The sequence below is a fragment of the Lissotriton helveticus genome, chromosome 10 (assembly GCF_964261635.1).
Source record: "Lissotriton helveticus chromosome 10, aLisHel1.1, whole genome shotgun sequence".
In the NCBI taxonomy this organism is placed as follows: domain Eukaryota; kingdom Metazoa; phylum Chordata; class Amphibia; order Caudata; family Salamandridae; genus Lissotriton; species Lissotriton helveticus.
The window spans coordinates 243684508-243711003 of record NC_136071.1 but is presented as its reverse complement, the minus strand read 5'-3'; the positions used below and the strand labels follow the sequence as shown (position 1 = coordinate 243711003).

The 26496-nt window shown below is 47.0% G+C and overlaps 1 protein-coding gene across 1 annotated transcript in view; it reads left to right on the top strand.

The window, feature by feature from the left end:
• The first annotated feature begins 18148 nt into the window (after positions 1-18148).
• Positions 18149-26496, top strand: part of TMEM11 (transmembrane protein 11) — a 72046-nt gene continuing 63698 nt past the window's right edge. Inside the window, exon 1 of the mRNA XM_078664221.1 lies at positions 18149-18281. Within this exon, the coding sequence (XP_078520347.1) occupies positions 18235-18281 (47 nt within the window). The 5' untranslated portion in view covers positions 18149-18234. The remainder of the gene's footprint in view (positions 18282-26496) is intronic.

The window sequence follows — 26496 nt, the reverse complement described above, 5'->3', positions numbered from 1 at the left end:
GTGCAAATTTAAAATATTTTTGCTGAAACCCAATTTCCAAAACTACATGTTAGTGGAGCATTTTGTGGCCATTTCAATTGAAAATATGCTATCTGTAAGTGACAGTGCACTACTACATCATGCTTTGGTAATATATTTATGAATAGTGAGTTTTTTCACATGAACTGGGAATTGTTACTGCTCCTTCCCAGCTGACAATGCTATTAGTGAACTAAGAGGCAAGCCAATGATGATGTGTACCATATATATGGGCTTGAGTCTTGTTATACATGGAGTCTAGTAAATAAAAAGAGTTTTTGTACAGCAGAAATAGTGAACCTGCATACTTGAAGGTGCTCTCTTATGTGATAATACAGAAAATGACGGCTCCATAAGACAAAATATTTGCCTATGATCACACAATTTGAGACCAGTCATGGGTCAAGTACATTACAGTTATGTTATGTTATGTTAATTGTAGCTTATATAGCGTGTAATCACCTGCAGGTCTCTTAGCGCTTGTAGAGAAAACTTAGGTAGCCACTGAAATCCCAGAAACACACAGGCCAGTGTATTATACTGTAGCCGGAGCTTCCCTAAACAAATAAGTCTTAAGACTTTTCCTAAAGGAGAGTAGGGCAGAATCCTTCTGAAGCTTCTCCGGAAATTCATTCCAGATTCGGGGAATTAAGACAGAAATGCTCGGCCACCTTTTGATGCCTATTTGGCTCTTGGGAAAGCCAAAAGACCTGCCGTGGACGATCGCAATGTGCATTCTGGAGCATAATTCATCAGACGCTCCTTAATGTAACACGGTGCCTGGCCAAAAATAGCTTTATGGGCAATGCAGAGGCCCTTAGCCTTGGCTCTCTGTTTTACAGGGAGCCAATGCAGCCTAAGCAGCAAAGGGGTGGCATGAGCCCATCTAGGCTGCCTAAAAATTAACCTAGCTGCATCGTTCATGATCACCTGCATCTTGCTGATTGGTTTCTCAGGGAGGCCGATATACAAAGCATTGCCATAGTCCAATCTGGACATGATCGTGGCAGATACGATCATTTTTAGAGTGGTAGGTGAGAGTAGGAGGGCCAGCTTCCGCAACTGCCGCATTAGATCCATGCAGGTGCAAACCACCGAGGACACTTGATTGGTCAAGGAAAGGTTGGCATTGATCTTAATGCCTAGGCTTTTAACTACAGGCGCTGGCCTTGGGCAGTGCCAAGCTGCTGCGGCCAAAAGAGGCCATTTCTGGGGTTCCCCATGGGAGAGATTACAAAGATCTCAGTCGTGTCTGGATTAACTTTTAATGAGTTGGCTGTCATCCAATTCACAGTATATCTGAGGATGTTCTGAGTGCAAGACTGAGCTTGCGTAGAGTTATTAATCTGCAGAATAAATTGGGTATCATCTGATAATTAAATACTTGACAGTTCATAGCGGCTAGTGCTGCCACTAATGACTGCAGATACATGTTAAAAAGAAGAGGAGACAAAGCTGAGCCCTGGGGGACTCCACAGGTGAGGTCACCCCTGTTCGATATTTGATCGCCCAATTGAATTCTTTGGGACCTCCCTGACAGGAAGGACTCAATCCACTGGTGAGCCAGCCCGCCAATACCCAAATTAGCAATTCTCAGCAAGAGTTGTGCATGGTTGACCGTGTCGAGCGCTGCTGACAGATGTAACAAAATCAGGGTGCTCACATCTTTATTATCAGCTCTAATTCTGAGCTCATCGGGCACAGCCACCATCACAAGTTCAGTGCTGTGATGAGCCCTGAAGCCAGCCTGACTCACTTGGAGTAGATTGTGTTCCTCTATTAACGATGAAAGTATTGTGAGGACATGTTCCTCCATAACCTTTGCTAGAAAGGGGAGCTGGGAGATGGCACTATAGTTTTTAAGGTTGGCCACATCCGCCCCTGGCTTCTTCAATAGAGAGGTGACTCTGGCTTCCTTCATGCTAATGGGCAGGTAGCCTGTCTCCAAGGAGTGATTGTGTAGCGAAAGAATCTTTCTTTCTAGCCAGGGAAGGGCCATAAGAAAAATCCTTGGTGGGCAGGGGTCGGCAGGGGAGCCCGATTTGATCCCATTCATCAGGCATGATATACGGGCTAAGTTTAAGTTAGGAAAAACTGTGAGCCTCGCATCTGGATTACAGGGAATTTGAGTCTGGTCCGGGACCACCTGATACATTGAGCTGTTGTCTATCTCAATGAGAATGTCCCTGACTTTCTGAAGAAAGAAGTCCTGAAATGTATTGCAGTCCATTGCCTCAGCTACCAATTTTTGTTCTGACTTCTGGCTAAGCTCCTTGAGAATTCTAAAAGTTTCCTTCTGTTTATTGGCGGCGTCCATTATTCTGGCCTCATAATATTCACTCTTTCTGGCTATTTTGGCTTTTTTATATAACGTTGACAGGACTTTATAGTTTGCAAGTGCGTCTGGATGGTACTGTTTGCGCCATAATCTTTCAGCTTGACGAAGGGTTTGTTTCCTCTTTCGCAGATCGTCATTAAACCAGGGGGCTCCCTTACCCTTATCTCTTATTCTTTCCATCTGGGCCGTTGCCACCTGATCTATAGCCCTGCTTAGATTTCCCATTAGCACTTCACACTCCTGATCAAGGTTGTCATTTGTGGCTTTATTTGGGGAGCTAATAGAAAAAGCACCAATTAGGGAGGAGGACGAAGCAGTTAGCTAGCCAGCGGAACCCAGCAGCTAATTACAAAGTGGTCTGACCAGGCACAAGGGCCAATCAATGTCTGTGAGAGTCGTCTGTGGCACAGAGGTCCAGACCAGGTCCAAAATATGACCTTTAACATGGGTGGGGGTGTCCACCAGCTGGGAGAGTCCCATCGAGCTTATTGCACCAACAATTTGACTGGCCAAAAGCTCCCTTGGAAATACATCCCACTGGTAATTAAAGTCTCCAACCACTAGGAGGCATTGGTACCAGGAGCAGAGGTCGCTAATAATTTTTAAAAAAGCCGTGTTGAACTTAGATGTTACTTGCGGGGAGGATATGCCACCTCGAGGGCTAAACAAAGGGACTTAGCGGAGATTTTTACCCCTAAGTTAGCTCGAGTACATTATTAAAGTTACTAGACCTGCAGGTCTAGTAACATTTTTATGGTTTTTCGAGCCCTGTAGTGGGACTAGCAGGGGCTGAACTGTGGGGATCCGCTGCACCGACAACAACAGGAGCAGGAAATTTGTTAAAGTAAAGACTTAGACTAGGTGGCACCAACCACAACAGCAGCAAGGGCCTAGCGCGTGGTACTGTATCGATAATGTGTATTACTACACGGGTGACGACGAGTTTGTATTATTCCACCAACTCATTGTTTAATTTACCTGTGGAAACTCTGAACAACTCAGCTCAGCTGTAGCTCTTGTTTCAGTCAGGAATGGTCAAGTTTAGTTAGCAACCAATGCCTGTGGCCTGTCGTCTAGCTCTCTTCCTGCGGCATGAAAAGGGACGTCAGGGGAGAGTGTAACAGGCGGGGTAGGGAAAGGCAGGAGACGGGTCTTGGTGATGGTTAAACCAGGCTTTATTTGGTGGAATAGTAAGTCAGTACAGGTTTTCCTGGGTACGACTCTCCTGGGGGATCTGCTCCTCTCTCGGCGGCTCTTTCGCAGCACTCCTTCCTCTCTCCTCCGAGTCGGACTCCTCCTCCTCCTTCCTTCGTCCGGCTCCGTGGTGACCCAGGCTCCGCCGGCGGGGAAACACAAGAGAGGGAGGTATCAGTGTACACGCTTAATAAACCAACAGTCTTGGGAAGGGGAGTGTAGGTAACCTCTGTGCTCGGGGTACTTAGTGGAAGTGAAGGACGTGGATACCGGGAACTTAACAAGGGCTCACTGGGTGCCTCTACCCTTCCTTCCAACCCAACCCGCTATCCGGTCACGCACCTCGGTTAGCCACACCCCTCCTGGGGAGCGGCTGGGCGAAGCGTAGTACCGTTGGCCTCCTGGTTCCTGAGTCACCGCTGAGCTCCTTCGGGTCCCGGCCTCCTGATACTCGCGTTTCTCCTCCGATACCGATGCTTCTCGCGTCTCCCCCTCCGATGTCGCTCTCTTCTCCTCCTCTGATGTTGCTCTCGTCTCCTCCGTCTGCTTCCTCTCTGTTCCGCCTTCGTATTCGCTCTTGCTCCACGCCGCTCCTCTCCACTCACTGACCGCTCCTCCGGTGTAAAGACACACCTGTGCACTCTCGCTGACGTCTTTTAAGGTGGAGCCGGACTCCTCCTCTGCAACACTCCCGCCAGACCAGTTAAAGGGCCCGAGGCCTACGTCCTCTTCATCGCAACTATACCGCTCCTCTTGCCTGTTCCACGCAGGGGGTGTTTACGGCTGTGGAAACAAGAGGGAGGGGTCACAGGTTACAGGCACACACCGGGGTACAGGGGGCGGGGGCCACCCGTCCCCGTTACACACCATCCCCCCTGGACACTTCCGTTCGGGAAGTGGATGTCTGGAGAGATAGTCAGCCCCGGTATTGTCGATGCCCTTCTTGTGACAGACGGTGAAGGCGTACGGTTGCAGGGCCAAGAACCAACCCATCACCCTGGCCTTGTTCGACCTGTTGTGGGCCATCCATTGGAGGGGAGCATGGTCAGCATAGAGGGTAAACGGTCGCCCCTCCAGATAATACGCCAACTTCTCCACAGCCCACCTATTGGCCAAGCACTCCTTCTCCACCGTGGGGTACTTGAGCTCCCTCGGGAACAGCTTCCTACTGACATAGAGAATAGGATGGTCAACCCCGTCCGCCCCTATCTGGGATAACACAGCCCCAATCCCATATTCGGAAGCATCCGTATGAAGGGAGAAGGGACCTGAGAAGTCGGGAGATGTCAGAATGGGGGTGGAGGTGATCAGGCGTTTCAGGGTGGTGAAGGCTCCCTGCATCTCGGATGTGGGGGACAAGAGGTCCGTCTGTCTGACCTTGTTTTGTAGTGTGTCCGTGAGGGGGGCTGCTAGCTGGGCGAACTGTGGGATGAAGCGTCTGTAATAGCCGATCAGCCCCAAGAAAGCTCGCATCTCCTTCTTCGTGCTGGGGAACTGAGTCTCGGCTATTGCTCTGACCTTCTCTATTTGAGGCTCAATAAGGCCGTGTCCGAGGACATACCCCAGTTATTTCACCTTTTGGAACGCCATGCAGGATTTCTTTGCGTTGATTTTCAGACCCGCCTTTTCGAGAGTATCGAAAACCCGATGTAGATGGGTCAAATGGGTCTTCCAGTCTGGGCTGAATACGACGATGTCGTCCAAATACGCGGATGTGAACGTCGTAAGGTCCTTCAACACGTGATTCATAAGCCTTTGAAACGTGGCCGGGGCGCCATGAAGCCCAAATGGTAGCACCGTAAATTCAAAGTGTCCGTCTTCCGTAGAAAAGGCAGTCTTGTGTCGGTCCTCTTCCCTAAGGGGTACTTGCCAGTACCCCTTTGTTAGGTCAATGGTACTAATGTATCTGGCTTCCCCGAGTTTCTCGATCAGTTCATCTATCCGTGGAATCGGGTAAGCGTCGAAAGAGGAGATCTCATTGAGAGCGCGAAAATCCATGCAGAATCTGCGGGTTCCATCGGGCTTCGGTATCATCACTATCGGGCTGGACCAGTTGCTTCTTGAGGGCCGGATGACACCGAGCTTCAACATGTCGGTTACTTCCTGCTTGATACCGCGTCGCCGTGCTTCTGGGATGTGGTAGGGTCGTATTTTGACTATCTTACCTGGTTGGGTATGTATTGGGTGTTCAGTGAGGTTAGTTCTTCCTGGCTGATCTGAGAACACTATGGTGTGTCCTTGCAGGGTATCCATCAGCTCTTGTTTCCCCTCGTCCCGCAAGTCTTCATTGATCACAAGTCTGTCTATGGTAGTCGTAGTCTCGGGGGGTGTTGGCAGCCGTCAGATGTACCCCTAAGGGTGGGGGACCCAGCCATTTTTTTAGCATGTTGATGTGATAGACCTGGGTCTTTCGGGGGTTGATTTGCAGTTTATAACTGGTGTTACTGATGGTAGAGACCACGCGATAGGGTCCTCCCCATTCCGCTTTGAACTTCTGAGTTGAGGAGGGCAGCAAAACCAACGCCCAGTCGTCCTTCTGTAGTTTTCTCCACCTCTTCCCCTTGTCATATGTGGTCTTTTGCTTTCGTTGGCTCAGTTCCAGATTGGTGTACGCCAGGTCTCTCATCTTCCCTAGTTTGGATCAGAGGTTACATGCGTATTCCAATGTTTTCAGCGTCTCTTCTGGTGTCTCCTTCTCCCAGGCCTCTTTCGTCATGTCCAAAAGCGAGCGCGGTTGTCGTCCATACAATAATTTGAACGACGAGAACCCCAGGCTGCTCTGTTTTTGTCCTCGTATCACATACAAAGCCAAAGGTAAGACCTGGTCCCAGTCTGCTCCGTTAATCTCCAACATTTTCCGGAGAGTGGTCTTTAAGGTTCTATTGTACCGCTCTACGAGACCGTCGGTTTGGGGGTGGTATACCGCGGTTCGTATCTGATGGATGTTCAGGAGCTGACAGACCTCCTTCATCAGTCGGGATACGAATGGGGTTCCCTGGTCCATGAGGATCTCTTTGGGGAAACTACCCTGGAAAAGAGTTCCAACATTTTGTCAGAAACTTGTTTGGTCGTAGTGGTGGTCAACGGAAATGCCTCCGGAAACCTTGTCGAATAGTCCACCAGCACGAGGACATATTGGTTTCCTTTCCTACCCTCTCGAACGGCACACCGACAATGGGTAGAGGCTGCAGAGGGACGGCAGGGGGTCGGTCATGTTCCGCTTCTGGCATACCTCACATTCCTGACAGTATGCCATAGTGTCTTTGTAGATCCCCGGCCAGTAGAAATGTCGAAGGATGTTTTGGGTTGTTTTCTCTGTGCCGATATGGCCGGCTACCAGATGGGCGTGGGAGTAGAAGAGCACCTGTTCCCTGAACGCAACGGGGACCAGTAGTTGTTCAGGGTCGTCCTTCTGTCCCTGTCGATAAAGTAGGTCGTTTTTCACCAAAAAAAACGGGGATATGGTTGGGGTGTTTGGCCCTGTGTCTGCTGGGCGTTCTCCCATGCTTTGAATAGAGTAGCGTCATTGGCTTGTGAGAAACGAAAGCTGCGGTCCAGTACCCACGGCTCAGGGGACACAAGAGCGGGTATAGGCTGGTTGTCCTGTTTATGCCTTTTTAGTGGTATGCGGGGCTTCAGGCTCTGGCTAAACATTTCCAGGAACGCCGGGTTATCAGTCCCAATAATGAGGTCTTCAGGGAGTGTCGACAGCACACCTACTCTGATGTTCTGGGGTCTACCTTTCAAGGGGACTATGGGAAGGAGAGCCACCGGATACGGCCTAACGTCCCCATGTACACACCTGATATGCACTCGGTCCTTTGGAATAACCTGGGTGGGCCTCATATGTTGGGTCTGAACCACCGACTGTCGAGAGCCGGAATCTAAAAGGGCTTGGATGGGGGAACCGTTTACCCTTACACTCACTCTGAATGCATGTCCCATTTCGGCTGAATACAATACAGTCCTTGGTAAGTATCCGACCTCCATTGGTTCCTCGGCCTGTTTCCTTCGGGGTGCACATCCGGGCTATGTGGCCCCATGTACCGCACTCGAAACATTGCGGGCCGCTGTGCGAAGGGGGTTCAGGTCTCCAAGGTTTCGGTTTAACCGGCTCTAGGATTTTCACTGGTTTCTTCTCCGTTTTGCTGGTGGTTTTTTGTCTCTCTTGTTCCCACAAGGGGGGAGGTCTTGGCTGGACCCGGGAGAAGGTAGCTGCCATGTCCACCGCCTGGGAGGTTGTGAGGTTATGATGCTGCCTTAACCACCTCTGGGTTGCGTAAGGAAGAGCCTCCAGGAACTGTTCAAGGGGTTTACAGCCTTTACGACGCGGCTGTTACACCACGTGCCGTTACAACGCGGTTTCTTCAACGCAAGTCGTTATCACGACTTGCGCTGGAGGGCGCTGCAGGACAAGGAATTTTTTAATTTACTATCCAACACCTTCCCTACTGTACGTAGGCTGGTGTTAGAATAGTAAATTAAAAAATTCCTAAGTCCGCACCCCTCCAACGCAAGTCGTGGTAACGACTTGCGTTGAAAACCGCGTTGAAAACCGCGTTGTAACGGCACGCGGTGTAACAGCACGCGTTGTAATGCTGTACATTCGTTCAAGGTACACCCTGTCCATGATTTCCTCTTTTGTGCAGACGTTAGGGGTTAGCCACTTGTCAGCCGCCATTTTCAGCCGTACGAATAGGGTTTTGGGGGTCTCCCCGGGAACTCCTCTCTCTTTTCTGAACCTGAGGCGGTAGGCTTCCTGATCCAGTCCCAGATGGTCCAAGATGATCCTTTTTATGTCAGCGTATGCTGTGTCGCCCGTCGGATTTGCCACCTGGTACGCGGCCTGGGCTTCGCCTATCAGCAAGGGGGCTAGAAAGAAGGGCCACTTGGCCACGGGCCACCCACAGGCCCTGGCGGCTCTCTCAAAATTCAGGAGAAAGGAATCTGGGTCCTCCCCCGGTTGATACTTCTGGAGGGAGACCCCGCTGATACTCTGAGGAGTCCCCCCGATAGATACGGGCCCAGTCACTATGGGTGGGTTAAGGGCGCGAGCAGTCATGGCCGCCTTTATGATTCCCCGGTCTGCCTCGGCTGACAGGATCTTTTGCTCCATCACCCATTCCAGCCGTTCCTGTCCCTTCGCCAAGCGTTGCAATACTTCGTCCATCTTCGTTAGGCAGATGGAACGGTTGCCCGCATTCTCCACCACTGTAACAGGCGGGGTAGGGAAAGGCAGGAGACGGGTCTTGGTGATGGTTAAACCAGGCTTTATTTGGTGGAATAGTAAGTCAGTACATGTTTTCCTGGGTACGACTCTCCTGGGGGATCTGCTCCTCTCTCAGCGGCTCTTTCGCAGCACTCCTTCCTCTCTCCTCCGAGTCGGACTCCTCCTCCTTCCTTCGTCGGGCTCCGTGGTGACCCAGGCTCCGCCGGCGGGGAAACACAAGAGAGGGAGGTATCAGTGTACACGCTTAATAAACCAACAGTCTTGGGGAGGGGAGTGTAGGTAACCTCTGTGCTCGGGGTATTTAGTGGAAGTGGACGTAAATACCGGGAACTTAACAAGGGCTCACTGGGTGCCTCTACCCTTCCTTCCAACCCAACCCGCTATCCGATCGCGCACCTTGGTTAGCCACACCCCTCCTGGGGAGCGGCTGGGCGAAGCGTAGTACCGTTGGCCTCCTAGCTCCTGAGTCACCGCTGAGCTCCTTCGGGTCCCGGCCTCCTGATACTCGCGTTTCTCCTCCAGTACCGATGCTTCTCGCGTCTCCCCCTCCGATGTCGCTCTCTTCTCCTCCAATGTCGCTCTCTTCTCCTCCTCTGATGTTGCTCTCGTCTCCTCCGTCTGCTTCCTCTCTGTTCCGCCTTCGTATTCGGTCTTGCTCCACTCCGCTCCTCTCCACTCACTGACCGCTCCTCCGGTGTAAAGACACACCTGTGCACTCTCGCTGACGTCTTTTAAGGTGGAGCCGGACTCCTCCTCTGCAACACTCCCGCCAGACCAGTTAAAGGGCCCGAGGCCTACGACCTCTTCATCGCAACTATACCGCTCCTCTTGCCTGTTCCACGCATGGGGTGTTGAAGGCTGTGGAAACAAGAGGGAGGGGTCACAGGCACACACCGGGGTACAGGGGGCGGGGGCCACCCGTCCCCGTTACAGAGAGTGACAGCCTCCTCCCGCCCCACGCTGACTCAGGTCACAAGCACATTGGAATGAATCCAGAGGCCCCTAGTAGCACCGCCGCATCTCAGTCTAAGCCAGGGGTACTCATAGTAAGGCCCGCGGGCCGCCAGCGGCCCGGCAAGCCTTCCTTGGCGGCCAGCGGACCTTACAGACATCCTGCCAGTGTTTTTTTTTTTAAAAAGAGTGTCAGCAAACACCACCGGTTGGAGTCCGAGAGACTCTGCTCTCTGGGGGCTGGGCTATGTTCCAGTAATAGAGTGGAGATGCAGGGGCGCTAAGAGGCAAAATACAACAAAGCCTCATTTGCAAGTTAATGGTCTTTTAAAGACCTGTGAAGTACTCGGGTGCGGCTCTGTGTGTGCCGGGAAGCTGAGCCGGGCTGACACACACTTGGGGGTAGCGGGAGGGGGGAGAGGGGATGGGGGAATTTGCTGATGCCCTTTCGGCCAGGGTCTGGGCTGGCGTGGGTGCACACTGCACACTTACAAGTGCAGGAATGTCAAAAATGATTCCTCAAACCGTGACCCCGGCTGGGTAAATTAGCCTGCCACAAACACGTCATGGAAATAGCTCACCCCACAGAGCAAGCACGTGTACTTTGGCATTCAAAATTGTAAATTTTTATCATTTGAATAATGAGGCATACGAAACTCAAAGCACAACACATTTTAGGTGGTCACAATTCAATTCATCACGAGAAGAATCAGGAATCTCGTGCAACTTTACATGAGGCTGCTATGTGTTACTGCTCCGTCATGGTAGGGCCTCAACCTAGAAATGAATGTTGCTGAACACTTGGTAATATCACACACAGCCCTGGTAAGTATTTGCAATTAGTACACAACGTTTCAATTTGTGAGATATGCTAATCATACGTGCAAAATATATATATATATTTTTTTAATTAACCAAATTACGATTTTGACAGCATCGTTTTCACATGCATATGCCCACAACGTACATAAATACTGAAGGGGAATCATAAATATCCCTGTACTTTTATGGTTCACAACCAAGCATACCTCTCCCCAGGACTGTTGCTGCTTCCCGTGGTACCCATAGTGCGGCCGGCAGGCCTTCCTTGGCGGCCCACTGACTTTGCAGTTAATGTACCCGTGGCCCTCCAGAAACCCACTTTTACCAGTGACAGAAGAGAGTGGAAAGAGAGTGGAGAGAGAGAGAGTGGAGAGAGAGAGAGTGGAGAGAGAGAGAGAGAGAGTGGAGAGAGAGAGGAGAGAAGAGAGTGGAGAGACGAGAGAGAGATGAAGAGAGAGACAGTGGAAAAAGAGAGACAGTGGGGAGAGAGTAGAGAGAGAGAGTGGAGAGAGAGAGAGAGAGTAGAGAGAGAGAGAGAGAGTAGAGAGAGAGAGAGTATGGAGAGAGAGAGTGGAGAGAGAGCTGAAGAGAGAAAGAGTGGAGAGAGAGGAGAGAAGGAAGAGTGGAGAGAGAGAGAGGGGGAAAGAGTGTGGAGAGAGAAAAAGGAGAGAGCGAGAGTAGAGAGAGCGAGTGGAGAGAGAGATAGTGAGAGGTTGGTGAGAGAGAGTGGAGACAGACTGACTGACTAAGAGAGAGATAATGACTGGCAGAGATAGACTGACAGAGAAACTAACTGACTGAGAGAGTGACTGACAGAGAGAGAGACTGACTGACAGAGAGAGAGACTGACAGATAGGCTGACTGACTAAGAAAGACTGACTGACTAAGAGAGACTGACTGACTAAGAGAGAGAGAGACTGACTGACTGCGAGAGTGCTTGACTAAGAGAGAGAGAGACTGACTGAAAGAGAGAGAGACTGACTGACGGAGAGAGACTGACTGACTGGGAGAGAGACTGACTGACTAAGAGAGAGACTGACTGACTAAGAGAGAGACTGACTGACAGACAGAGAGAGAGACTGACTGACTAGGAGAGAGAGAAACTTACTGACAGAGACTGACTGACAGAGAGAGAGACTGATTGAGAGAGACTGATTGAGAGAGACTGACTGAGAAAGACTGAGAGAGACTGACATAGAGAGTGACTGATAGAGAGAAACTGACAGAGAGAGAGACTGACAAACAGACTAGCTGACTGACTTAGAGAGACTGACTAAGCGAGAGACTGACTGACAGAGAAACTGATTGTCTGACAAAGAGAGACTGAATGACTGAGGGAGAGAGACTGACAGACAGAGAGAGACTAAGAGAGAGAGGCTGATGGACTAAGAAACTGACTAAGAGTGAGACTGACTGAGATAGAGAGACTGACTGACTAGGAGAGAGAGGCTAAGAGAGAGAGACTGACTGAGATAGAGGGAGACTGACTGAGAGAGACTGACTGATAGAGACTGACAGAGAGAGAGACTGACTGAGAGAGAGACTGACTGAGAGACACTGACTGACAGAGACTGACTGACTGAGAGAGACTGACTGACTGAGAGAGACTGACAGAGAGAGTGACTGATAGAGAGAGAGTAACTGACAGAGAGAGAGACTGACAGACAGACTAGCTAACTGACTTAGCGAGACTGACTAACAGAGAGAGAGACTGACTGACAGAGAGAGAATGACTGACTGAGAGAGAGAGACTGAGAGTGAGACTGACTGACTGACTGACTGACAGAGAGACTTACTGACTGACAGAGAGAGAGAGAGAGAGAGAGAGAGAGAGAGAGACTGACTGGGACAGACAGAGAGAGAGAGAGACTGGCCTCAGCAGTCATGGAGTTTGCTTCTGGAATAAAAAGTAAACCCTTGGGAGTCCTCTTGACATTCTGCAGTTTTTGGTCCTTGCCTCACCGCCATTGCGTTTGCAGGACATTGCAGGCTATTGCGGGGTTAAGGATGGGCCAAAAGTAACCCTGTGGTGGAATTGGGGTAATGTGTGTATGAAGCTATGCAATGCCTGTTAAGATAGCATTGTCTAATTTTTTTAACAGGGTTGATTTTCTTTACTCTAGTCCCGCCCCATCACTGACCCCGCCCCCCACTGACCCCACCCCTACCAGTGCGGCCCTCGGCCACAAACTACATTGTCATTTTGGCCTCGACAGAAAGTTTGTGAGTACCCATGGTCTAAGCCAATCCTAACACTGCTCCTGCAGTAGCTGCAGCGCCAGGATTGACTGGGGCAGGGGACGTCACCTGCTCATACTGGGACTGGGGGCTTTGTCTTTAAGTCACCCCCTGTCTCATTAATGTGCGCTGTGATGCTGAGACCGGAGATCTAATCCGCATGTCGGGCTGGCTGGAGAAAGTCTGCAGTCCAATACGACATGCACACTTAGGTGATCTTGGGCTACACAGTACGGAGGTCACACCGGTGTCAGAGACTCATTGACTAGCAATGTTGTTGACACTTTAAGCCCCACCCTCAGGCCAGCATTGGCATGGCTTTTCTAGGACCCACCTGGAGCGCTCCTTGCTCGATCAGTTGTCGAGTTATGCTGCAGACAGGTGCAGCACTTTAAAATATATCAGGTTTGCTAACACATTTATTGGGGGGTCCAGGGGTCCAAAATAATGAGTGGGGCAATGCCCCGAAGCCCTAATGGAGGCACCGCCACTGGATGATACCATTTTGTCCATTCCTATGTGGACGTGGCAGCAGTCATAAGTTCTCCTCACCTCCCATTGCAGGGCCTCACAGTCTGAGCACCTGATCACAGTGCCCTGGCCTGGGCTGGTCCAACACTCTGCCATCTACTAGCAGACCTGTCTTCAGCCCGCTCTTGGTAACAGCCGCACCCTCTGCCCAACCTTGGTGACAGCCTCGCACTTTACGGCTCACCACTAGGCCCTCCCTCCCTAAACAAGCCTTGTCCTACATCACACACATACAACAAGTGCCTTTAATTGACACACTGTGTTCAGAGCTGCAATAATTATTGATTCTATGATGCCCTACTCTATACTAAAGGGATGAAACAATTAAAGAATACAGGTCAGTGATCAAAAAGGGGTTGTTGATAATTGCTTTCTTATTTTGAACCAACAATATTGCTGTACATTATATATATGCATACATGCATGGGCACACACACACACACAGATACCCCACCCCCCTACACCCCGGACGAAACTAGCAGAGATGCAGCACAAAGTGTAGTATTCCTCAACAATCACTGTGGGGTTGAGACATTCTCAGATGCCTCTGAAGAAGATCATCTCTCTCAGCCCTTAAGAGGAGGAAGCAAGATAACCTAGATACAGTAAAAGGCCCTTTGGGGTGTCTGCCTCATATGTCCTTACTGCAAGATACATTTGATCCAGAGGACATAATTCATTCATCTGCGCTCTTCTGAGTGGACTTCATCCTCGAAGATGGCAGCAGGTGTCCAGAGAAGACTTTGCAAGTCCTTCCTAAAAGAGGTATGTACACGACTAAGAGCTGAGTGCCCTAGACCTTACCTCATGGGCAAGATTACCATGACCCCAGACATCGATAGCAAGTAGTCGACTTTTTGGGAAAAGTTCATAAAAAGATCCTAAGAAGGACATAGGTCGATCCTGGAAAGCTTGCCAGGACAAGATTTTACACTTAGCAGGCCCACTCATGAAAACTTTAGACATGGCTTTTACAGCAAAAGATCAGGGCACCATGATAGTCCCGTAGGTATTAGCAGGATGGGCTCAATAAGCCATATGTCTACTGGGAAACGCAAACTGCACCCTATCCTCAGATCACAGAAGATCCATTCTTCTCAGATCATCAGCAAAACCCGGACTGAGGACACTGCACTGGCTCCCTATAAAGGAAAGAGTAAACTTCAAAGCACTCTGTATTGCCCACCAGACCTTCTGGTCTACAGGACCGGCAATCAATATCCCTCTCATTACACCCTACCTCCCCACAAGACAGTTGCGCTCCACCTCTGCAAATCTAGCCATTGTGCCGCCAATAAAGAAATCAAGGTCAGGAGGCCGCTCCTTCTCCTACAATGTAGCTAAGAGGTGGAACGCTCTGCCCCAACATCTCAGATCTAATTCCAATATTCTCTCCTTTCGTAAACACCTGAAAACGCTCCTATTCACTACTTAATGATGGAGCTGAACCTGCCTCCTCTAACCCAAACCTCAGACGGTATGCTTAGCGCTTGGACGCCTCAGGGCAGCTATGTGCGCTCTACAAATCGGAATTCATTCATTCATTCATTCAGAACAGACCCTAAATTATGTTAGCGGGCATCTAACGAAAAAGGCCCCTCAGCAGATTGAAAGCTATTTGGTGATCCATTTGTTAAAGAAGTAGCATGTTTCGTAAACACCTTAACCGCAGTAGAAAGGCCCAGTCTGCTTTGAAAACGTTTTTTCCAATCTTATATTTTCGGCAGGGGCTACTTGGCCAGCCGCTTCTCTTACTGGCCCTCTTCATTCAGAGGACAACCCTACCAGACAGATTTCTGGAATTACTCTAAGAGAGGATTCCCCATCTTTCCCACATGAGCTAGAGGTTACAATGGATTCTTCCAACACAGATCTTTCAGTGGAACATTCTCCACTGCTTCCTTCCAAGGTTAGACATCTCTCTACTTCCCCTCCAGAATATTGAGGCAGGGTCTGTCACTTCTTCCACAATTAGGAAATTATAACACAAGATGCTTGGGAGCTTCAGACACTATTGGGTTTCAATTTTGAGTTTCATGCAAGTGCCATTCAGACACTGGTGCTGAAAGAATTACACTTTCTGGTTCACAACTTCAGAAACAAAAGGTCGAAGATCAAGAGATTTGTCCCCCTTTTTTTTTTTAAACAAGCTATAACCCCTTGCCCTCCACATCGTTGTTCCCAACTCTTCTAATGGATCCTCTTAACCAACAACAACCGCTTCTATTGCTCAATCAAGTGAGACGAGTTGCTAGCAGACTTTCTGGAAATGTTGGCAAGTGCCAGAAGTTTTGAAGAAAGCTCTTGACCTCATCAATAAGTCCTGGGCAGACCCAGCTCACTAACAATACAAGTCAGCCTGATAATGATGAGCATGCTGGTACATGGAACGGATGTTGGAAGTTAACTTCTGTTAACTATGTCTCAAGGCCTGTCTTACAGAACAATAAAACTCTTACAGATCAGCAATTTTCGCTGGTCACATTCTAGTTGCTAACAAGCCTAAACACCGTCTGGTTCTGAAACTGTTGAGGAGCATCAGGGTTTCTGCTTGTCCCAGACCCAGATATTCAGCCTTATGGGATGTTTCTTTAATTCTGAGGTTTCTGCAATCCTGGCTAGCCAATGACTCATTTTCCAGGATACAACTTTCTGCTAAACTGACTTTACTCTTTTGTTTTGCTTTGTGCAAGCGACTTTCAGATGTTCAAGTCTTTGATTTGCGGGAATGTGTTTTCACCCTGGAAGGAGTGTCCTTTGTGATTACCAAAAGAACTACAACAGCAACCAGGCATGAGTCCTTTCCACTGCTTCCAGTGGATTAGAAGCTTTTTGCGGTTCACTGTCTTCAAGAGTATAAAATAATCACTTCTCTCCACAGGAACACTCCTTCTGGTCAACTCCTAATTTTACTAGTGCATTCATATCCACCACTATCCCGCCTTATGCTACCTCATTGGATTGAATGGATTTGATTGGAAGAGGGCATTGACACTTCCATTTTTGGTGCCCATTCAGTCACCTCAAAATCCTTTGGGGTGGAAGCAGGATTGCAAGAAAGTATCCACTTGGCAGACTGGTCAAGAGATTCCATGTTTAAGGAGTTCTATTACAAACCAGTAAGTAATCTGTTTTACATGATTGTTGATATGCTTTAAAATTGCATAATCTGAAGCCTCCAGTCCCGTTATAGAATCCATTTTATAACAGTTGTGAACAAGAACTTTCAGTTCTATTAAGGATGCGGAGGAAAACATTATCCAACCATTTTGTACTCATGAAATAGCGATTTCGATTTAACGTGTTATTTTTTACACCCACCCTGCTATAATTGTTCTATGGTGAGAAGGACTACTTAGGTATTTGTTTTTATAACTTCAGACCAAAAACAAGAGTGAGTTCCAGATGGTCCTTATCTGATGGGTGGTTCCTCACAGCATGACCAGGCGGTTTACAGGTTTCTGCCTCAGTTTATAGGACCATGGAGGTTGTAATTGGCTAATTGACATACTACTGTTAGGCAATGTCGTTTTCTCCTTGGGAACTATGGGGTTTGTAGTATTTGTTTCTACTACAAACTTTGAATGGTTTTATGTTGTTTACCTAGTTGCTGTTATTATAAAAGCAGAGAAGAGAATGCATAATTGACACCTCCATTCATTAATAAAAGTGATAATTCTTGTTTACAACTGTTTTAAAAATGACAATTATTATAGGCAGTCACGGACTGATTGCAGAGTGTATTTACTTAGAGATGTATGGTGATTTGCGATAGCTGGTGCAGTTGCTGCTTACGATATGTGCATTGGACTGGTGGCTGTCTGGAAATTTGAGGTTGGGACCTCGGCAAACATCAAAGAGCAGATATATATTCAGTGCCTCCCAATGAAGCACACAAGGAGTTACGTAAAATCCATAAATTGTAAATAGGTAGAAGTGAAGGCTTGTATTATTTCTTTGTGTGTATTGTTATTTTGGCCTGCTACCAGTACTGAACAGAAAGGGGAGGAATGCACAATACATTTCAAATGTACATCTCACCCCCAGGGAGCCCTCTACGTGCCAATGCCCTGCAAGATCTTTCATGCCCCCAGTGGTGCCAGAAAGGAAAGGGGGGTTCAGTAGTCTAATAGTGGCTTCAAATCTGCCTTTATCGTGTGGTTCTATCCACTTTCAAGAAGAGTGGGGAACCAGGAGAAAGTTTGTTTGGCACCACTTAGCCAACCCACCACTGCACTACAGTCGTTTAGAATATTAGAAAATGCAAATGGTTAAAAAATGTATGCTGGTTTCATTCATATTACTTAACGTACACACATGCATTAACCGAACTAATGTAACACCTACATAAAGAAGGAACAACTACTTATAAATGCTAGCGTTCCATGGGTCAGCACAAATTAAGTAAAATCCATTATACAATCATGTAGAAGTCTCAACTGCAAATAAAGACATCACGGACAGTATGCTGCCCAATTTTGTGTTCTTGATATTTTATCAGGGACACAATCTTCAATAACAGTTCATGATCATTTAATGTGGGGTAATAAACGTTAAAGACGTATGAATTTTTTTTAGAGTCGTCAATTTACTTCATCATTTCGTTTCATTTTTGTTGGAACTGTTTTCCGTTATTTTGCCATTATTTCCTACGAGCAATGTCTTCTGTTTAAGAGCCCGATGTGATCTAGGAATATTTCCCAGAAAGCAAACCTCAGTGAGGCACTCAAACTACATTTCCCATGACGCAAAGGGATTCAACAGACTACGCAAAGGATCCTGGGATAAGTAGTTTGCGTTTTTGGTGGTGCCATTCACAGACATAGGCTCGGCCCTCGCTTAGGACTTCGTTTCCCACGAGTTCCGTGACGCGGCCTACTCCACGGAGACATTTGCGGGCCGACTCTCCAATATGGCAGCTTGGGGAAGAAGGCGGCTGGGAACGGGCGGCAGGGAGAGGTGAGGTGACGAGTGCTAGTGGATTAGGGAGCCATACAACACTGGCATCCGGGGCTGGGAGGCTTCCGCTTGTGTGCATGGTCGAACTTTAGGGACTTAAGGTTAGACAAAGACGGACAATTGTGGCCGAGGTCGTCGCTTTCTCTAAGGGCTGCGGGGGTGGGATTGTATGCCCTGGCGGGAGAGGTACTGATTGACCCTCACAATACGGTATCCTAAAGGGACGGACAAACGTGCACTGATACGATCCCGGGTTGTCTTTTCCCTTGGTACTCACCTCTTTCTTCTCTGTGGCCTCCTTCTCCTGCCGCTCCCCTCACTTTGTGCACCCCTCTTCCTCCAGTGCCATTTCTCCCCACACCTGAGAAGTTCCTCGTTAAACCCTAGCATATTTCTAGAAGACCCACTGTTCCTCAAAACGCAGCCAACTTTGGAATGCACTTCTCAGTCTCCCACACTTCCCATGTACCATTTTATATACCCAATGTTTGTTGTCCATTCATATGTCCTGCTTAATCACGGCACTGACCCCCTACCTTTTTTTGGGGTCACTTTTCTCGCTCGTCGATTTCCCCTCTCCCCACTTAAGGGGTGTCCTCTTTTGATATGCCCACACCCTCTCACAGCTAGGTTAACACATCGTGTCACACCCTCCGGATAGTATTGGGACTAGAAGTTAACGGCAAGTGGCACTGGGTCAGCCCACTTTAACCATTGGTTAACTTCACTGTGAGTGACGGTGTTCTTCTTCACATTGGCATACAAAGTAGTTCCCAAGGTGACTGTGATGGCAGTGTATACTTTTGGAGATCCCAAAAATACGCATTTTAGATCAATTTTTCCTGTGTATGTGTGTATATATATATATATATAATTTATTTATTTGGTGCGGGCACAACACCTCGCCCTCTCAACATAAAAGTAATAAAAAGAGCTGCATTGACCAAGCCAAAAAACTGACAGCCAACACTATTGGCTTTGCCATTGTTTGTATGATGCACCCCTGGTGTGCTTAAGCTATTCTAACCTAACCATATTTAGAAATAAAGTGTGCATTAGTGTATTGTTAATTGCACATGTGCACAACATTTTCCAGTATAAAGAGTATTTTTTTTAAGGTTTCTGTTGAGAGATAAGTAGTGCAGGAGCAGATCGGCCATTTGATGTATTTTGAAAGGAAATAGTTTTCCAAGATTTAAATTTTCAAGGGTTATTAAATGGGCATAAACAGGTTTACCAGAAGCACTTCCAATTCAACGGAAGCACTGTGAAAGTTAGCAGCGCTAATACAAAGGTTCTACGATTTTCAGGAAGGTGCTTCTTAATATATTGAACTCTTGGATCATAAATGTCGCAAAGGAATGTTTTCATGTTATTCTGATGCAGCCCATATGGCAAAACTCACCTTAATTTGGTTTAATTTGGACAGACTGGGAGGTTCAACTGCTCAAAAGTAGATGTAAAATAGTTGTTAACATATGCATATAGAGAACACAAAAAAATATGTAGGTAGAAAATATTTTTTACCACTACCTGTGTGAATTGTAATTGGATTTACTTTAACTATTGCTTAAACATAATTCATTATCGCTTACATCATTTTGTGCCTACCTATTTTGCAGGGATATTCCAAAATGACTATATCCACTCCTGTGCCACCCTTCCTCGTACCTTCTGTTTGCCTTAACGTAATACTTGTCATTACTTTTTGAGTCCTAAACCAAACAATGTACTTTTCATTACCTGCAACCACTTTTTGATACAGTCCTAACACTATATCTTACTTCAGTCCTAACCATAAGTTTGTTATACCATCTTTACTCTAACCCAGCCTCTAAAACTAAACCACCCTAAATCTCTCACTTTACCATATGTCATACCACACACCATAATTTAGTCTGCACCCTAAACATAACCCATACCTTTTTTTCAAGGTTTGTCTTTATTTTTTACCTTTGTGATAACATTATATTTCATTATAGTTTTCTTTTTGTAGTCTAATTGTACAATTTTTACTTTTTTGTCTCTTTTGTTTTAGTACTCCGTCTTTACTAATTATAAACTTTTTTACATAAAACTACAATGCTACCAATTTATTGGCTGGTGTGTTTTATGTTTCTTCTGGAATGTAAAACTATTAATTGAAGTTTGAGCTGTCAAAACCTCTCTCCCCTGCCTCCTTTTTGTGTTACAAAAAAGGGTTGGGTTTTTCTTCAGTTCCATCAAACCACACAAAAGGGAATTGGAGAAATACTTGCTAATAATCTAACTCACTGGCAATTGCTCTGGGTAGCATCTCAACCCATCATTTTTCTCATACTGGCCCACTTTAGACTTCGGCCTACCTTTTCCAAATCGGTAATGGCCTTGCCCCTCCAGGGAACAGTCCACCCCAAATTACCAAGTGAGTCACCCTCCAGAAAGGAACACAAGAAACTCCAGACCAGCTTCATCCCTCATCAGTAAGGCTTTATTTGGGTCTTGTAGAACATTGAGCAAGGGATCTACGTCTGGGCATACCTCAAACACACAAGGTGATAGGAAGAATGCTTGCATATAGTCTAAACCACAATCACTCTGGGTAGCATTTTATTTTTTATGCCCTTGTTTATCAGAATGGACTGTTCGCACAAGAGCAGGGGCAGTTCTGATCTACATAATGCAGGCCTGTGTCTAGAGTGGGACAGTGGATGAAAATTTATGGGTTGTTAGACCTGGCATCTTTATCTTTTGGCGTGTTTCCCCTGCCCTTTTGCTTTTTGGCCTCCTGTTTTGATGGTATGCTGGACTTCGTTGTGGCATGTTTGTTGTCTCTGTTCACTTTACCACTACTGATCAGTGTTAAAGTGCAAATGCTCCCTCTGTACATTGTTATTTATTGGTATTTCCAGGATTGGCTTATTTGATTTACTAGTAAGTCCATAGTATTGAGCACAGGTGTGCCCAGGGCCTGTAAATCAAATGCTACTAGTTGGCTGCTGCATTGATTTTGCCACCTACACAAGTAGCCTTTCAAATGTGTCTCAGACCTGCCACTACAGTGTCTGTGCATGCAGTTTTAAACTGCCATGTCGGCCTTGCAAGGGGAACTGCTTTCCAGGCCTCACCCTTCCCTTATATTATATGTCACCCGTAAGGTAGGCCCAAGGCAGCCCCATGGGCAAGGTGCAGTGTACTTAAAAGGTAGGGCATGTAGTGGTGTGTTTTTACTTATCCTGGTAGTGAAATACTGTGCATTTCGTTTTTAATATTGAAAGGCTATCTCATTCATGTGTTAATATGGGGTCTGGCTGGAAATACCTTTCTGGTGCAGCTTGACATTGGAAGATGATAGAAGTTGGAATTTTGGGATGTCTGAGCTCATAATTTATAAAATACACCTTTTAGTAGAGATGGTTTTTAAATTGCATGTTTGAAAATGCCTCTTTGGAAAGTGTGCATTTGCTTGCTTAACCGTTCTGGGCCTGCCTGTGAAATCCATGTCTGCTCTAGGCTGACAGGGGCTGTTTGTGCATTTACTCCAGACACTCACACAAAGGGAGCTGAGGTGTGCCCTGTATATTATGACGGATCTTCCTGATCATGGGAGGAGTTGTCACTGACACCTGAATAGGGCTGTGTCTATCTTTCACAATGCTGTCTAAACCCCCTATAGTGTGGCTGGACCAAGGAGAACAGAACTGGTTCTAGTAAAACAAGAAATATTTTTCTTTGAAGTTTGCCAACTTCAAAGACTAACACGATAAGTATTGGGGTATTTACCCATAACTTTTTAGTACTCTTTTGGACTAAGGAACCTGCCACGAAGAAGAACTGGAGAAGCTGTCAGGCGGGACTTCCACTTTGCTGTGTGCTTTGCTGTGTTGGCCTCCTGCTCGCTGCTTCTGTCTTGGTCACTGAAAAGACTGCACTGAACGTGCTGCAGCTTATTTCCTGAGTTTCTCCTAGGGCTTGAAGTAGAGCTTGCCTCCTGTTGGAAATCTTAGGAACATCTAAGATTTCAAGTTCATCTGCCAACAGTAATGAGAACTGTGTGTTGTGTGCTGCATTAGAAGAAAAACAACTACGACGCCCACTGCCGGCTCTGTGATCTGAATCCACCGCCCGAATCATCGCCCACTTCACAGCACAACCCTTGTATCACCAACGCCATCACTGCCGCTGCTTGCAACATGACCTGTGGTCACCGCACCTCTCATTGCTTCGCTTCACATCGCCGCCCTGGTATTACCAACAGTACAATAGTGGGTTGTAAACCCAGGTCCCGGTCATTCTTGGGTTTACCCTTTCATGTTACGAATAACTGGTATCACCATCGACGCTCCATGCCACCAACGATGCCGCTCCATGCCGCAATCGATGCCGCTACCGCTCGTGAGGTAAATATACATCGCTCTTTCCCACACCGCAGTCCTGGACCACAGATGTCGGCGCCATCCCTCCAGCCTTGTCCACGGACGCTGCTGCTTGCAGTGTGACCTGCGCGCACAAAGCATTGCTCCTCTTTGCCTGCCTCGCCAGTTTATTTGTTCATTTATTTAGGAGCATTTAGATGTTTTGACTTTAAAAAGTAAATTTGGTAGCACAGATGAGGTGTGAGCATTGGCACAGTGATAAGAGCAGAGGCATGACCACGTGAAGCTGTGTGTGGATTTATACTCGTTTGCCCCCCCAAAAAAAAGCAAATATGCCATCATTGCAAGTCCTGTTTTAATGAAATCACGCCCATCCTTAGAGATGACTACCTCTCAGCCTTCTTGACTGATTGAAAGTTACAAATGCATGCACCCTTAAACTACAACACCAATTTGAAGTATACAGGTACAGTTGCCAGACAGCACACATGGAAGTCTGAATAGCCTGGCAGCCCTCTCAACGCCTTGGCTCCACCTTGACTCGCACCACATAAGAATTTGGAGAATCCTATGACCACCCAACCAATATGAAAGTCCAGGAGCCGGAAAAGAAGATTGTGAAGCCACTGTCTGTCAAGCTAACAGCTGCACATAAAGATTCCCAGTGAAGGTTGATAGCATGAGGCCTCACACCTACACTTACCAGATTTTGCCAATTCTTATTTTCATCATAGCTCAGAGAACTCCTGTGTGAGGGTGGGATGGCCACCATTGTCCCAACAAGTTGACTCGCATATCCATCTCTTAATTTCCACTTTAGTAAAGCTAACCTGTCGATACATTCTACAACCACACACTTTTAAGTGGTTTTTAAATAGTGTACGTTGGCTGGTTACCTGGATCTTTTGTGCTTTTCCTTGCAGACCTGCCAGCAGTGTGGTTTCGTCCGGTGTCAGACCATGTTAAATATATTGAGTGGTATGGTGCTGAGCGTTTGGGTTTTCCCTGCGGCTGTGTTCCAGATATGTGGGGATGGCAACTTTCAGGTCAAACGTAGAAGTCCTAGTTGTTTTGCGGGTGTACTTACATGGCGTATCGCAGTGGGGAATATGCAGTTACTTAACCTGCAGAAATCATGTTAGTTATAACATTTGTCTGCTTGGTGTCTTAGAAGTTCTTGTGGTGTACAGAGCACAAGTGCACCTTGCAAGGTATTATTAGAGTGGTGGCATGGGGTCGATGGCACTGCATATATTTTTCTGGGTTGGTTGTCTGGGTAGTTATAGAAATAGACACAACGTAACTGGAAACAAATGAAGCACCTGCACACACCAAAACCCACCCCTTCCTAACATTGTTATCCACAATGACCACTCCCTTCCTCCATACCAGTTGATGACTGTCTACCCTGAGCTATCAGTTGATAAATGACTCATAGGTGTAGGGGGCGTCTCAGTACCCGACACTCGAAGGAGTGATCTAAACTGGGCTCTGATGTGCACATACTCCTCTTAGAGGGCGTCGGCATTAATGCAATAAACCATTCACAGACGAGGCTTGAGTGAAAAGCGAGAGAGGCAACTGTCAGAACTAAGAGCTCTCTAAATGGCTATTGTTGCACTTAAAAAAGGGCGAGTAATACCAAACTAATACTGATGGTTGAATTTCCTGTACTGTTATATTAGGGATAAAGTATCCTCTGTCGTACATTATAAGGATATTGCAAGTCCCGAGGAGTTCCATAGCTGTATGGAGGAATGATACTGGAGGCAGAGTTCCTTTATAAGGTTATGGAACTGCGAGGTGCCTTGCCAGGAGGGTACTTTATTTCAGATAATACATGTCCTAACCATCACCTTTCCCACAAACTACTTAAAACCTTGAACCATAGCTCTTTCATAAGAAAGAGCGAGCCTGTTTGAAAACATGAAGAATAAAAATTAAACCTCTGCTGCAAAATCTGCAAAATTAAACCTATAAAAAACCCTGTTATGTGTTGCAATCCGATATTAGAAGCAGTTGAATACAAGTCAGATAAAAAAAAAGCTGCAGTAACTCGGAACTTATAGAAACATTCAGATAGATTCTAGCTTTTTAATATCTAAGGAGTGCAAAAAATAAACATTCTCTCTGCTTGTCATTGTAAGATAATAAAATGGAGCAGAAGGAAGAAAAGAACCATCCTTTTTTGATGCTTTTAACAACTGCTCCATTCATGCTCTGTGACCTGACCTGCCTTTCACATTGGCTGCTGGCAGCAGGCTCCATGATGTCAATACTAGACTGTAATGACTTATAATAGCCGAGAAATTAGCGACTGCCGTTTATACAGCATTTATGCCGTTTAGACTGCCGTTAAAGAGACTTGAAGAAACTCAATCCAAACTCCCTACCGCCTAACAGCTGCAATCGCCTACTTCCCCCTCCCGGCGTATCAGACGTTCAACTTCTGACTGACTACTATCTCAATACTATGTCCACAATAATCAATGAGGCGGCGCCCATGCAACTGAAAAGAGTCTCGTCCAAGAAGACTTCCAACCCATGGTATGACGGTAGCCTCAATGAGGATAGACGAGCCATGCGAATGGCAGAGCGCACCTGGAGATCAGCCCCTTCTGCAGTGCACCTAAAAAGTCTAAAGATACAGAGAAACGCCTACTTCAGGAAAATAAAGCGCTCAAAAAGAAACTTCTTCAGCCTCCAACTCGCCCAAGCTGAAAACCGTCCAAAAAAACTGTTTGAGTTAGTCAGAACACAATCCAAAGAGCAACCCCAGACACCCAGCCCTATGGGCGATACTCCTTCCTGCGAAGACTTCTCTGCCTTCTTTATCCAAAAAACTGAGAGAATAAGAAGCGATCTCCTCAATGACGCTATCCTGTACTCCAACCCCCGACACACAGCAGTGCCTCAACCAAAGAACAATGCTACTTGGTCAGCCTTTGACACCTACTCCGAAGAAGAAATTGGCAGACTGCTCAACACCTTGAAACCTTCCAATCACCTCTCCGACCCCCTTCCTGCTAACGCTGTAAAGGACTTTTCTCCTTGGCTTCTCCCACTCTGGTCAAAGATTATCAATAGCTCTCTTCAACAAGGATCCATCCCCAACGCCCTCAAAGTAGGGCAAGTCACTCCGCTACTGAAAAAACCAACAGCAGACCCCACTGATCTAAACAATTACCGCCCTATTACAAACATTCCCACTCTCGCTAAACTGCTGGAAAAATGCGTACAACAACAACTGACTAAACACATAGATAAGTTTGATCTCCTAAACGCTCATCAGTCAGGCTTCCGAGCTGGGCACAGCACCGAAACTGCCATGACTCACATAGTGGACGATGCCCTCCAAATCCTAGACCAAAACGACACCTGCCTCCTCATCCTTCTGGATCTCTCCGCAGCATTCGATACAGTTAAACATGAGAACTTACTCGAACTGTTAAACACAAGAATGGGCATATCTGGGACTGTTCTAAAGTGGTTCACCTCATTCCTACACAACCGGACAGAAAGATTCAAAAGCAACAACCTGCTGTCCTCTTCGGTACCTGTATCGCTAGGCGTCCCCCAAGGATCCTCCCTCTCCCCAACACTGTTCAACCTAGTTATGGAACCTCTCACTACGTTGCTACAGGCATCTAATGTGCACTTTCACATGTATGCCGACGACACCCAACTTTATCTCAAAATACAATCTCCCAAGGACATCATGCTTCTGAACACCACAATCAGAAACACCCAATCCTGGCTTTCTGAGAATCACCTCAAACTCAATGCTCTGAAGACCGAGTTCCTCCTGATCTCACCTCCCGCTAAAATATCCACGGCTCAAACATGGCTTAAGCATTTAA